We start from the raw sequence: 15,189 nt of genomic DNA on the forward strand, positions 1-15,189 counted from the left end.
CAAGACAAGCATTTTTATGGCAACTTTGTCTGTTGAAATGATGTGTCTACTGCGGGGTGATAATGCCTTGCATTGTTGCAGTCTTTGGTATCCAGGTTTATTATCTAGAATTAAAGGAGACAGTGAGAACGACTTCCATGAAGCTTGTTTTGGTACCAGCCAGTGTCTTATCGGAGTGAGGCTCTCTTGGAATTTGGCTGCCAGGGCAACCAGTCATGTTAGCTGCTTGTTCTACGTGTTCCCAGGCCTTGCCTCAAATTTTAGGATTTGTTTAGGAGAGTTGTTAGCAGAATACCATGGACTGCCTCAATTTACCCCTACAGACAGAAGGATCCTCAAAGTAGGAAGGACTTTTTCATAGGGCATCCCAAAACAATGTGGATGTGGTAGAGACCCTAATACCAAAGATTGTGGGATACGTATGTCTGCTGAAGCAAGCATGATTTAGCTTGTAGCTCTTAAATCCACCTGCCAGTAATATCAGCATGCTGTTAAGTTGTATTAAGTTTTTTCCATAACCTTCAGTATGTGAAATTCCTCTCAACTATTTCATGTGTCTCTTCTGGTTAGACATCAGGCTTCTGTGAGACTTGATACTTTGATAATTCATCAAGATTTCATCAAATGATCAGAAGATTGCCTATTATACCATCTCACATCAAGGAGGTTGTCTTTGAACATAACATAAGAACGGCCGTACTGGGTCAGACCAAAGGTCCTTCTAGCCCAGTATCCTGTCTACCGACAGTGGCCAGCACCAGGTGCCCCAGAGAGGGTGGACCGAAGACAATGATCAAGCGATTTGTCTCCTGCCATCTCTCTCCAGCCTCTGACAAACAGAGGCCAAGGACACCATTTTATCCCCTGGCTAATAGCCTTTTATGGACCTAACCTCCATGAAATTATCTAGCTTCTCTTTAAACTCTATTATAGTCCTAGCCTTCCCAGCCTCCTCTGGCAAGGAGTTCCACAGGTTGACTACACGCTGTGTGAAGAAGTACTTTCTTTTATTCGTTTTAAACCTGCTACCCATTAATTTCATTTGGTGTCCTCTAGTTCTTCTATTTAGGGAACTAATAAATAACTTTTCTTTATCGGCCCTCTCCACACCACTCATGATTTTATAGACCTCTATCATATCTCTCCTCAGTCTCCTCTTTTCTAAACTGAAAAGTCCCAGTCGCATTAACCTCTCCTCATATGGGACCCATTCCAAACCCCTAATCATTTTAGTTGCCCTTTTCTGAACCCTTTCCAAAGCCAAAATATCTTTTTTGAGGTGAGGAGACCACATCTGTACACAGTATTCCAGATGTATAAAACTATGGTACGCCCACAGGGGCAATAAGATATTCTGTGTCTTATTTTCTATCCCTTTCCTAATAATTCCTAGCATCCTATTTGCCTTTTTGACCGCCGCTGCACACTGCGTGGAAGTTTTCAGAGAACTGTCCACGATAACTCCAAGATCTTTCCTGATTTGTCGTAGCCAAATTAGCCCCATCATACTGTACGTGTAGTTGGGGTTATTTTTCCCAATGTGCATTACTTTACACTTATCCACATTACATTTCATTTGCCATTTTGCTGCCCAATCACTGAGTTTGGTGAGATCGTCTTGGAGTCCCTCACAGTCTGCTTCTGTCTTGACTATCCTAAACAGTTTTGTATCATCTGCAAACTTTACTACCTCACTGCTTACCCCTTTCTCCAGATCATTTATGAATAAGTTGAAAAGGATTGGTCCCAGGACTGACCCTTAGGGGACACCACTAGTTACCCCTCTCCAATCTGAAAATTTACCATTTATTCCTACCCTTTGTTTCCTGTCTTTTAACCAGTTCTCAATCCAAGAAAGGACCTTTCCTCTTATCCCCTGGCCATGTAATTTACACAAGAGCCTTTGGTGAGGGACCTTGTCAAAGGCTTTCTGAAAATCCAAGTATACTATATCTACTGGATCCCCCTTATCCGTATGCTTGTTAACCCCTTCAAAGAACTCTAATAGATTAGTAAGACAGGATTTCCCTTTACAGAAACCATGTTGACTTTTGTCCAACAAATTATGTTCTTCTGCATGCTTCACAATTTTATTCTTTACTATTGTTTTGTCTAATTTGCCCAGTACTGAAGTTAGACTTACCGGTCTGTAATTGCCAGGATCGTCTCTAGAGCCCTTTTTAAATATTGGTGTCACGTTGGCTGCCTTCCAGTCATTAGGTACTGAAGCTGATTTAAAGGATAGGTTACAAACTACAGATAATAGCTCAGCCACATCAGTAAGATTCTTAGGGTATGTCTTCACTAGCTCCCTAATTCGAACTAGGGAGGCTAATGTAGGCATTCGAAGTTGCAAATGAAGCCCGGGATTTAAATATCCTGGGCTTTATTTGCACCTTTCCATCCGGTCGCCATTTTTAAATGCCACTAGTCCAGACTAACTGCCCACAGCTACACGCGACAGGGACCCGGTAGTTCGAATTAAAGCTCCTAATTCGAAGTACTTGTTAAAGGTCCTTGCAGATATAAAGATTGAATAGTTAGAAATAATTCATGTTCTTAAACATGGCTTCATCTTGAAGTAATAAGTGGTGAAACCATTTTAATATATATAAAGTCTAATTAAATATTCCAGTAGCAGCATTTTGATGTCACGTATGCCAACACTTCATTTGGCTTTTAAGATCTTGAAGTCCTTGACCACCCATCAAGAACCAGTTGAGTATAAGCACTGTGGTGTTTCTATAAAAATGTGCTCAAAATATTTTTCATGCTGTCTAGTCAAACCACCACTTCTGCACACGCTTGCTTTTAGTATGATATAAGCAAGGGTTCATTTAAACTAGATATTTAGTCTTAATATTAATATTTAATATTTACTTAAATTACTTAATATTTATATTTTGGTTCCTTGAACAACACAAATAAAATGATACACCTTTGAATTAAGCTACATCTTGTTGTTTTGAGTCCTTTGATTACTTGTAGATTTGAAAGGATAAGCCTTCTATTGGTAAACATGAATTTAAAGATGCACAAACGGATGAAAAATATTTCTGTCTGCTAGACGTTTACATGTGGGGAAAAGTAAAAATGCTTGGTAGTGTAAGGATGTTTTACTTTGCATCCTATTTTGATGTGGTGTTGATAACTGAGATTATGTTGAGATTCATAAAATTAAAGGTTTATGAAACATTACAATTTCATTGTCAGAGCCCCATGATTTTGTGAACATAAATGTGAATAACTTATTATTGATACACTTTTTAAACATTGAAATGTATTACCTAGCTTATTTACTTGGATCTGTAGCTATATATTAGGGATGTTAAACTACTTTTTATTAAGGTAAACAGGTAACCGCTCCTATCTCCCTTGCCCTTTCCTGCGCTGCTGTCTCTGATACAGAAGGGGGGGGCTGCGTGTAACCACAATGGTTAACTGATGAGCCCAGGCTCATTTGTTAACTGTTCACAAGTATACACTTATACATTCCTTATATATATAGAAAGAATCATAGGACTGGAAGGGACCTCGAGAGGTCATCGAGTCCAGCCCGCCGCCCTCAAGGGAGGACCAAGCTCCGTCTACACCATCCCTGACAGATGTCTATCTAACCTGTCCTTAAATATCTCCAGAGAGGGAGATTCCACCACCTCCCTTGGCAATTTATTCCAATATTTGACCACCCTGACAGTTAGGAATTTTTTCCTACTGACCAATCTAAACCCCCCTTGCTGCACTTTAAGCCCATTACTCCTTGTCCTGTCCTCAGAAACCAAGAGAAACAAAGTTTCTTCTTCCTCTTTGTGACACCCTTTTAGATATTTGAAAACCGCTATCATGTCCCCCCTTAATCTTCTTTTTTCCAAACTAAACAAGCCCAGTTCATGAAGCCTGGCTTCATAGGTCATATTCTCTAGACCTTTAATCATTCTCGTCGCTCTTCTCTGTACCCTTTCCAATTTCTCCACATCTTCCTTGAAATGTGGCGCCCAGAACTGGACACAGTACTCCAGCTGAGGCCTAACTAGTGCAGAGTTGAGCGTCAGAATGACTTCACGAGTTTTGCTTACAACACACCTGTTGATACAACCTAGAATCATATTTGCTTTTTTTGCAATAGCATCACACTGTTGACTCATATTCAACTTGTGGTCCACTATGACCCCTAGATCCCTTTCCGCCATGCTCCTTCCTAGACAGTCGCTTCCCATCTTGTATGTATGGAACTGATTGTTCCTTCCTAAGTGGAGCACTTTGCATTTCTCTTTATTAAACTTCATCCTGTTTACCTCTGACCATTTCTCTAACTTGCTAAGGTCATTTTGAATTATGTCCCTATCCTCCAAAGAAGTTGCAACCCCACCCAGTTTGGTATCATCTGCAAACTTAATAAGCGTACTCTCTATCCCAATATCTACATCATTGATGAAGATATTGAATAGTACGGGTCCCAAAACAGACCCTTGCAGAACTCCACTTGTTATCCCTTTCCAGCAGGATTTAGAACCGTTAACAACAACTCTCTGACTACGGTTATCCGGCCAATTATGCACCCACCTTATCGTGGCCTTATCTAAGTTATATTTGCCTAGTTTATCAATAAGAATATCATGCGAGACCGTATCAAATGCCTTACTAAAGACTAGGTATATGACATCCACCGCTTCTCCCTTATCCACAAGGCTCGTTATCCTATCAAAGAAAGCTATCAGATTAGTTTGGCATGACTTGTTCTTCACAAACCCATGCTGGCTATTCCCTATCACTTTATTACCTTCCAAGTGTTTGCATATGATTTCCTTAATTACCTGCTCCATTATCTTCCCTGGGACAGACGTTAAACTGACCGGTCTGTAGTTTCCTGGGTTGTTCTTATTCCCCTTTTTATAGATGGGCACAATATTTGCCCTTTTCCAGTCTTCTGGAATCTCCCCTGTCTGCCATTATTTTTCAAAAATCATAGCTAAAGGCTCAGATACCTCCTCTATCAGCTCCTTGAGTATCCTGGGATGCATTTCATCAGGACCTGGTGACTTGCTGACATCTTACTTTCCTAAGTGATTTTTAACTTGTTCTTTGTGTATCCTATCTTCTAAACTTACCCTCTCTCTGCTTGTATTCACTACGTTAGGCACACCTCCAGACTTCTCGGTGAAGACCGAAACAAAGAAGTCATTGAGCATCTCCGCCATTTCCAAGTTTCCTGTTACTGCTTCTCCCTCCTCACTGAGCAGTGGGCCTACCCTGTCCTTGGTCTTCCTCTTGCTTTTAATGTATTTATAAAAGGTCTTCTTGTTTTCCTTTATGCCTGTAGCTAGTTGGATCTCATTTTGTGCTTTTGCCTTTCTAATCTTGCCCCTGCATTCCCGCGTTGCTTGCCTATATTCATCCTTTGTTATTTGTCCTAGTTTCCATTTTTTATAGGACTCCTTTTTTCTTTTGAGATCATGCAAAATCTCCTTGTTAAGCCAAGCTGGTCTTTTGCCATATTTTCTGTCTTTCCTACACAGCGGAATTGTTTGCTTTTGGGCCCTTAACAACGCCCCTTTGAAATACTTCCAACTCTCCTCAGTTGTTTTTCCCTTCAGTCTTGCTTCCCATGGCACCTTACCTACAAGTTCTCTGAGCTTATCAAAATCTGCCTTCCTGAAATCCATTACCTCAATTGTGCTGGTCTCCCTTCTACCTTTCCTTAAGATCATGAACTCTATTATTTCATGATCACTGTCCCCTATACTGTCTTCCACTTTCAAGTTCTCAACTAGTTCCTCCCTATTTGTTAAAACCAAATCCAGAACAGCTTCTCCTCTGGTAGCTTTTTCAACCTTCTGAAACAAAGTTGTCTCCAATGCAGTCCAGAAACTTATTGGGTAGCCTGTGCCCCGCTGTGTTAGTTTCCCAACATCTGTCTGGATAGTTGAAGTCCCCCATCACCACCAAATCTTGGGCTTTGGATAGTTTTGTTAATGGTTTAAAAAAGGCCTCATCCACCTCTTCCACCTGGCTAGGTGGCCTGTAGTAGACTCCTAGCATGACATCACCCTTATTTTTTACCCCTTTTAGCTTAACGCAGAGACTCTCTACACAGCTATCTCCTACGTTCATCTCCACTTCAGTCCAAGTGTGTACATTTTTAATATACAAGGCAACCCCTCCTCCCTTTTTTCCCTGACTGGCCTTCCTGAGCAAGCCGTACCCTTCCATACCAACATTCCAATCATGCGTCCCATCCCACCAGGTTTCTGTAATACCAATGATATCATAGTTGTATTTATTGGTTAGCAATTCCAGTTCTTCCTGCTTATTACCCATACTTCTCACATTTGTATATAGGCATCTAAGATACTGATTTGATCTTGCCTCCCTGTTGTGCCCTGACCCTCCTTTCTCCTTGCCATTATAGGCCGTAGTCCTCCCCATTTCCAACCCATCTCCCAGTCCCGCACATTCAGCACTTACCTGTGGGCTTTGCTCACCTGTCCCCGTTGAACCTAGTTTAAAGCCCTCCTCACAAGGTTAGCCAGTCTGTGTCCAAACAAGGCCTTCCCGCTCCTGGAAAGGTGAACTCCATCTCCGCCAAGCAGTCCTTCCTGGAAGAGCACCCCGTGATCAAGGAAGCCGAATCCCTCCTGGCGACACCATCTTCGCAGCCAGGCATTCACCTCCAGGATGCACCTCTCTCTGCCCGGACCCCTACCTTTGACAGGAAGGATCCAAGAGAATACCACCTGTGCTCCAAACTCCTTCACCCATACTCCCAAAGCCCTGTAGTCACACTTGATCCACTCAGTGTCACACCTGGCAGTATCATTTGTGCCCACGTGGATGAGTAGCATGGGGTAGTAGTCAGAGGGCCAGATAATCCTCGACAATGCCTCCGTAACATCTCGGATACGGGCCCCTGGCAGACAGCATACCTCTCGAGATGAACTGTCAGGGCGACAGATAAGACATGAGACTCTTTTACCAACAGTCCAAGATAAACTACATCCCATTGTGGGCAATTATTTCATCCTCTTGATAAACTTATCAAGCTCTGTCATGAATTGTTAGATTTTTTTTTTTATCCTACCTGTTCCCCCTTGCAAGGCTGGTCCAGAACTTGACTCCGCTGATGGTTAGAAACCTTAGTATAATTTCTAGCCTTGTTTGATGACCAGTTTCATTTATTTCCTTAAAACAAAGATTGTGATTGAGAATTTTGTACTTCTTGATGAAGCACCAACTGATTACTAAGGGAGATTTAATATTAGCTGAAAAATTTGAAGCTATCAGTCCTGCTGATATTCAACCGTCATCAGCTTTCTGTTTCTTATCCTGTTGGATCAAGCAACTTTTTGAAGCCTGATGGAAAAGAATGACTTATTAAGCCTTCCTAACATGGAAACAGTTGCTAAGATGAAATTTGGGGAATCTGAACATTGGGAATCTGGAACAGTTGGGAATCTGAAAATTGATTTGTACCAAAAATTGGAGTTTTTGTAATCAAAGAAGAAAATTAGCTGCAGGGATGGTAAAAAGAGGTCGTGAATTGAAAATCAACCAGAATATTTCTCAAGATAGATCAAGGTACATTTTTGTATGTAACTGGTTTCCACTGTAAATTTTTCTACTGGAAAAAATTGTAGCTGTTCCTTGTGCAGTTGTTCTATGTAAAGGGTCCAGGTCAGTGGGAAGCCATGCTGACTCTCTTACCTGCCCAGGTAAAGGGCAATAGTAGTGCCACAGTTGGCTTGACACATCTCAGCCCAACTGCAGGCCAAGCAGCAGTTTATAAAGGCCCGGCCCTTGGTTGGGGCAGTCACCAAATAAGCAGCTTATATAGTCAGGGACTCAAGCCGCTCAGTAGGCTGAGGGGTAGTTTATAAGGCCCGGCCTTTAGTTCAGGCAGAGCCGCAGATCAACTGTTAAGGGCCCAGCATGGGCAAGAAGTTTATACGGCCAAGTCCTGGGTCAGGGCGGGGCGGATAGACAGAAGTTTACCACAAGCGGTTCAATAAAGCTACGTCTGCATTGCCCAGTCTTGCGCAAGAACATATGCAAATGTGGCACGGCAATATTCATTTCTGTGCCTCATTCGCATATGTTCTTGCGCAAGGCAGGCTACGTCTACATTGCCCAAACAGTTTAAAGTTTCGGCTGAGTCCCACCTGGGTGGGGATCGTGTTTCCTCACTGGCAAGAGCCAACAAGTGCAGGGGTTTAGCCCCCACAAGGGGAAGCCTGCCACCCAATGAGAGAAGTGGTAGGGGGGACGCAGACCCACCCTCTCCACTGCACCCCAGCCCAGGGCTCTGACAGTGGTAGCTTGGTGGCCACTGGGTCAACAGGGATCCGGACTGCAGCCTGCTGACCAGATCTGTGGGTCAGTGGGGATCCAAGTCTGGCTGACATCCATCTCCTCAGCTGCCCCAGGGTTGGCTGTCCCATGGCCGCTTCCCAGTTCCCCCGGGGGCCTATTTGGCTCGGTCACTGCTCCTTGGGGTCATCTGGGGACAGAGGTGCTGGCAGCATGTCCATGGGTTCTGCCAGTCCAGTGGTTGGGACCTGGTGAGGGTCCCGACAAACCTTCAGGTCATGGCAGCAGGCTCAGTGACCTGGGCCAGAAGGGGTCCTGGTGGCCCAACCTAGTCCTCACATTGGGAGCAGCACAGCTGGGTCCTTTGCTGCAGGAGCTGGGGCTGGGCATCTGGCCTGTTTGGCTAGCCAGCTCCAACTGAGAACTGAGCTCTGAGCTCTTATACTCGTGGACCCACCTTCCTGCTTCCTGTGATGGGGCTGGGTGAACCTGTACCTGCCCACCATGGGAGTCTTAGAGGGCCCTTCCTCTTCCAGGCTTTCCTTGATTCATTACCATCTACAAAAAAAAGTTGCTTTATGAATTCCTGAGCTGTTTAAACAGTCACTTATTTACAATATCTGTATCTTCTGTTTTCTTTGCAGCTTACCAAGGTGACCAGTAAAGTTCTCTCTGAGGAGCCAAAAAGCAGACAGCTCATGACTTCTGATCAGGACACTAAAGTTGTGGCTGAACCGCAGGTGCAGCAAGTACAAGAAGTTAAGGACAGTTCTCATCTAGTAAGTATTACAGAAAATAAAACATGTTTGTTTAGTTACCTGAAACTATCTAGTATAATCTTTTTGTATATTAAACAAATATGCCCTTGGTTTGGTATTCTTTAATACAAATTGTATGGCAACTATTTTAATACAAGAGATGGGCAGTACATGGCACTGCCACTACAGATATTGAGAGCGCCATCTAGGTGACATGTGCACAAGAAAAGAAAACTCCCCTTGATGGTACAAAATTGTTTCTCAGTCCTGAAGTAGTATTCACCTTTAGTTAACATATTGTGCAATTATTAATGTGCTGATGCCAGATGGAGAATGGTGGGGCTTCTTTTTTTAAGAAAAAACAACTAACCATAAAGTCAGTCAGAGGAGAGTGCTGGAACCTACACATGAGAAATTTTACAGAAATAATCTTGGCATGGATATCTTTAGCTGATTATTGTAAATTTGTAAAATGGGAATTTGCATTCCATGTAATGAGTTTGCATAGTTAAAGCACTCTGGCTGATGGCATAAAATACATGCTGCTGTGCAGTATCCAATAAATTGAATCATCAAGTTCTTGTGGCTTTTGGCAAAACATAAATTGTGTACAGATTAGGGATGTTGGTGTTTAATCAGCTAATCGATGGAATTTCCATTGACTAGTTGATAAGGGGCGGAAACTGCAGAACTGCAGTGGAGTTAGCTTCCAGCCCCAGGAGCTTACCCAACTGTGGATCTGCCTTTTAAATGTATTAAGACCTGTCAGGCTCTTAACACATTTTAAAAGGCTAAAGCTCAGCAGGAGGTGAGCCAGGCACGAATTGGGGGTGAGCCAGGCATGGCTTGATTTCTGGTTTGGGCCTGCTCCTCTGCCTCATGAGTTAACTGGCTTTTAAGCAGGCTCCCCCCAGCACCAGCACCAGCCCCCGCCTCCCTTTGCTGCCTCTGATAGAGGCAGCAAAGACAGGGGAAGTGACTACCAGTCAACTATCAGATAAGTGTATGTTGATCGGATAGTTGATTAGTCGCTTACATCCATAGTACAGATTTATAGCAATAGTCGCAAATATTCCAAAGAGATATTTGGGTTTGGGTTTTTTTATTAGCCAAATGAAAAATTTGATTTTCTGCATGAAGAGTACTTGCATAAGAACAGCCATACTGGGTCAAACCAAAGGTCCATCTACCCCAGTCTTCTGTCTGCTGGCAGTAGCCAATGCCAGATGCCCCAGAGGGAGTGAACACAACAGGGAATCATCAAGAAATCCCTCTCCCATCACCTGTTCCCAGGCTCTGACAGGCTAGGGACACATTTTCTATCCAGCTTGGCTAACAGCCTTGATGGACCTAACCTCCATGAATGTATCTAGTTTCTTATTTGTTAAAATCCTGGTGTTCACAACGTTCTGTGAGAAGGAGTTCCATAGGATGATCGTGTGCTGTGTGAAGAAAAACTTCCTTTTGTTTTAAACCTACTATCTATTAATTTCATTTGGTGACCCCTCGTTCTTACATTATGGGAACAAGAAAATAACTTTTCTTTATTCACTTTTTCCACACGAATCATGATTTTATAGACCTCTGTCATATTCTCCCTCACCCCCCCCCCTTAGCCTCCTCTTTTCTAAGATGAGAAGTCCCAGTCTTTTTAACCTCCCTTCATATGGCACCTGTTCCAAAGCCCTAATCACTCTTGTTGCCCTCTTCTGAACCTTTTCCAATGCCAATATATCTTTTTTGAGATGAGGTGACCACATCTGTATGCAGTATTCAAGATGTGGCTGTACCATGGTTTTATATAGAGCCAGTAAGATATTCTCTGTCTGTCTTCTCTATCCATTTTTTAACGATTCCTAACATTGTTTGCTTTTTTGACTGCTGTTGAACACCAAGTGGATCTTCTCAGACTATCCGCAATGACTCCAAGATTTCTTTTGAGTAGTTGTAGCCAAATTAGTCCTCGTCATATTGTATGTATAGTTGAGTTTATTTTTTCCAGTATTTATTACTTTACATTTATGAACATTAAATTTCGTTTGTCATTTTGTTGCCCAATCACTTAGTTTAGTGAGATCTTTTTGAAGTTATTCCATCTGCTTTGGTCTTAACTATCTTGAGCAGTTTAAAAGCTTCAGAAGGTAGCTGAGTTAGTCCGTACAGGATAAACTTAAAAAAAACCAAAGTCTGGTAGTACTTTAAAGACTAACAAAACATGAAGATGCTATCATGAGCTTTCGTGGGCATAGCCCACTTCTTCAGATGAACAGTTTAGTATTACCTGCACATTTTGCCACCTCACTGTTTATGCCTTTCTCTACATCATTTATAAATAAGTTGAATAGGATTGGTCCCAGGGCAGACGCTTGGGGGCACCACTAGTAACCTCTCTCCATTCTGAAAACTTACCATTTATTCCTACCCTTTGTTTCCTGTCTTTTAACCAGTTATCAATCCATGAAAGGACCTTCCTTCATCTCATGACAACTTACTTGACTTAAGAGCCTTTGCTGAGGGACCAAGTCAAAAGCTTTCTGGAAATCTACGTACATTATATCCACTGGATCCTTCTTGTCCATGTGCTTGTTGACCCCCTCAAAGGACACTAGTAGATTAATACGGCATGCCTTCCCTTTATAGAAACCACGTTGACTTCCCCAACATATTGTGTTCATCCATGTGTTTGACAATTTTATTATTTACTGTAGTTTCAACAAATATAGCCAATACTGACTTTAGACTTATCGGTCTGTAATTGCCAGGGTCACCTCCAGATCCCTTTTTAAATATTGGTGTCATGTTAGATAACTTCCAGTCATCAGGTACTGGAAGCTGATTTAAAGGATAGGTTTCAAACCACAGTTAATTCTGCCATTTTACATTTGAGTTCTTTTAGAACTCTTGGGTGAACGCCATCTGGTCCTGATGACTTGTTACTGTTTATCATTTTACTCCAAAACCACCTCTGACACCTCAATTTGGGACAATTCCTCAGATTTGTATATTGGAAAAAAGGCTCAGGTTTGGGAATATCCCTAATAGCTGTGGTAAAAGAAAAGGAAAAACTAACAAGATGATTTAATAGGTGATGAGCTTTCATGGGCCAGACCCACTTCCTCAAATCATCATGTGAGGAAGTGGGTCTGGCCCACAAAATCTCATCACCTATTAAACCATCTTGTTAGTCTTTAAAGTGCTACATAGTCTGATCTTGCTAAAACAAAAGGAAAACTAACACGGCTACCTCTCTACTACTACCTAACATCCTTAGCGGTGAAGACTGAAGCAAAGTGTTCATTTAGTTTCTCGGCAATGACTTTATTGTCTTTGAGTGCTCCTTTAGCATCTTGATTGTGCTAGGGCCCCACTGGTTGTTTAGCAGGATTCCTGCTTCTGATGTTTTGAGAAAATATTTTGCTATTACTTTTTGAGTTTTTGGCTAGCTTAATTTGACAGTTTATGCTCCTTTCTATTTCCCTTGCTAGGATTTGACTTCCACTTTTAAAAACTTGTCTTTTTATTTCTTACTGCTTCTTTTACTTCATCATTAAGCCATGGTGGCGCTTACTTTCGGTTTTCTTACTGTGTTTAATTTGGGGTATACATTTAATTTAGGTCTCAATTATGGTGTCTTTGGAAAGTTTCCATGGAGCTTGCCGACATTTTACTTTTTGTCATTGTGCCTCTTAATTTGGTTTAACTAACTACCTCATTTTTGTGTAGTTGCCCTTTCTGAAATGAAATGCCATAGTGTTGTGCTGCTGAGGTGTTTTTTCTACCATAGGGATGTTAAATTTTAATACACTATGGACAGTATTTCCAAGTGATCCAGTTATGTTTACCTCTTGGACCAGATCCCATGTTTCACTTAAGACTAAATCAAGAAATGACTCCCCTTGTGGGTTCTAGAACCAGCTCTCCAAGAAGCAGTCTTTTAAGGTATCAAGAAATTTTATCTCCATCTCATTCATGATTCAAGAGATTTTCTTTAAAGCAGTTACATTTTAATATTGCTTTTAGGACTTCTGAAGTAATTTTCACATCTTCTCATAGGCTGTGTCTAGACTGGCAAGTTTTTCTGCAAAATCATCTGCTTTTGTGGAAAAACTTGCCAGCTGTCTACACTGGCCGCCTGAATTTCTGCAAGAACACTGACTTCCTACTGTCTGAAATCAGTGCTTCTTGCAGAAATGCTATGTTGCTCCCGTTCGGGCAAAAGCCCTCTTGCGCAAATGCTTTTGTGCAAGAGGGCCAGTGTAGACAATGCGGTATTGTTTTGCGCAAAAAAAGCCCCGATCGCGAAAATGGCCATCGGGGCTTTCTTGCACAAAACTGCTTCTAGATTGGCACGGACACTTTTCCACAAAAAGTGCTTTTCCGTTAAAAGCAGTTGCGGAAAATCATGCCAGTCTAGATGTAGCCATAGGGTTTTTCAGTTGCCCCACCACCAGTTTTACCCAGTCATACTAAGTAGAAGCTAGGGCTGGGGACAGTGGGGCAGGAAGGGAGAGCAGGGATTTACTAGCACCTCTCTCACCTGAACCACCCCCAAATGCTCCTACAGGCTCCAGTTGCTCTTCCCAACCCCTGCACACTGGCAGAGGCCTGTTTGAACCATGCAGTCACTGGGGGCACTTACCCCAGTTTCCCTTTGGATCCTGCAATTGGTATTGCTAAAACTGCTCCTGTATGCACGCAGCAGCCCCTCCATGTCTGCCTGGCTCTGTGGAACAACTGCCACGGAGCCAGGGCCTGAACTGCTTCTGCTCTCACCCCCTGAACTGCTTCTGCTCTCACCCCCCTTCCACTCCACACATCACATGGGAACAATAGTTGCCTGCCGGTTCCATCCCGTGAACCAACTGCGCTGGAGCTGGGACTTGGGTAGGCCAAGCCGGCTGTTCATCTGGCTGCTGCACACATGTCTCCTCTGGTCCAGAGTGTGAGCCAAGTTCCCAAGCACCTGCGCATACCCCAGGGCACCAGGCAAAGGAAACCCAGGCCACTCAGGTCCTTTCTACTGAGCGGCTCCTCACCCGCCTTGTAGAAGCACTGCTTGCTGCTGCAGCCTCGCATGTGTCTGGGTGTGAGAGCTTGGGACACGGGCTGGGCTTGGGTTACCTTGTTTGCTGTGCCTCAGCTTTGGGCAGCTGTGCTGTGACAAAACTGTGGGGCAACTGGGAGCCTGCCTCTGTTCCTGGCACAAGTGGGCTGCACACTCAGGCCTCGCACCTGCTGAAGCAGCACGCTGGGACAGGCCACAAGAAAGGCTGCAGCCAGAGCTTAGAGGCAGGACCCTTGGGAGGTGGAATCTGCCCAGGCACGGCTGTCAGGTGTCTCTACCAGTCCCTGAACAGTGTCCAGGTAGGGAGCCTGTGTGAGGGTGGACCCTGTGGACGCTGATGATATCGCTCTGTTGTCCCGCAGGACAAAACTTCTTTATATAGAGGGAGATGTTCTTTTTTATACAAAATTAGTTGGTGTTCCATGTTCCAAAATCTGGAAGGTGACAGTAAATTCATGATTAAAACCTGTTACTTCAGTAGAGTGCTGAGAACATACCAAGGCTTATATGAAATAAACTTTTTTTTTAATCTTCAAAGAATAATTCCAGCAGAGATTTTTGCTAAGACATGATTGACAAGACAATACCCTGGATTTTTATAAAAAAGTGGCTTTTCATTTTATTGTATTGTTTAAAGCAGCATTTCCCAATCTTTTCCAGTTGGGGACCCATTTTGACAATTCAGGAAGACTTGGTGACCCAAGAGTAATAGAGAAGTAGCCATGTAAGTCTAGTCTAGCTGAAACAAAAAACAGGACTATGTAGCACTTTAAAGACTAACAAGATGGTTTATTAGGTGATGAGCTTTCGTGGGCCAGACCCACTTCCTCAGATCAAAGGAAGTGGGTCTGGCCCACGAAAGCTCATCACCTAATAAACCATCTTGTTAGTCTTTAAAGTGCTACATAGTCCTGTTTCTTGGTGACCCAAGGCAATTCAAAAAAAGTATGACTGGCTCCTTAAGAGTCACCTGGGGACTCTTTTGAAATGTAATGGCGATCCATATGAGTCCTGACCCATAGGTTTGGGAAACCCTGGTTTAAAGATAAGGTTTTATTTCCA

General features: G+C 42.9%; 1 protein-coding gene across 1 annotated transcript in view; it reads left to right on the forward strand.

The window, feature by feature from the left end:
- The window catches only part of LARP4B (La ribonucleoprotein 4B), a 109,951-nt gene that overhangs the window by 40,091 nt on the left and 54,671 nt on the right, over positions 1 to 15,189 (forward strand). The window contains exon 2 of the mRNA XM_075922717.1: positions 8,949 to 9,083. Within this exon, the coding sequence (XP_075778832.1) occupies positions 9,003 to 9,083 (81 nt within the window). The 5' untranslated portion in view covers positions 8,949 to 9,002. The remainder of the gene's footprint in view (positions 1 to 8,948; positions 9,084 to 15,189) is intronic.

Source organism: Pelodiscus sinensis, chromosome 2 (genome assembly GCF_049634645.1).
Source record: "Pelodiscus sinensis isolate JC-2024 chromosome 2, ASM4963464v1, whole genome shotgun sequence".
Taxonomy (NCBI): domain Eukaryota; kingdom Metazoa; phylum Chordata; order Testudines; family Trionychidae; genus Pelodiscus; species Pelodiscus sinensis.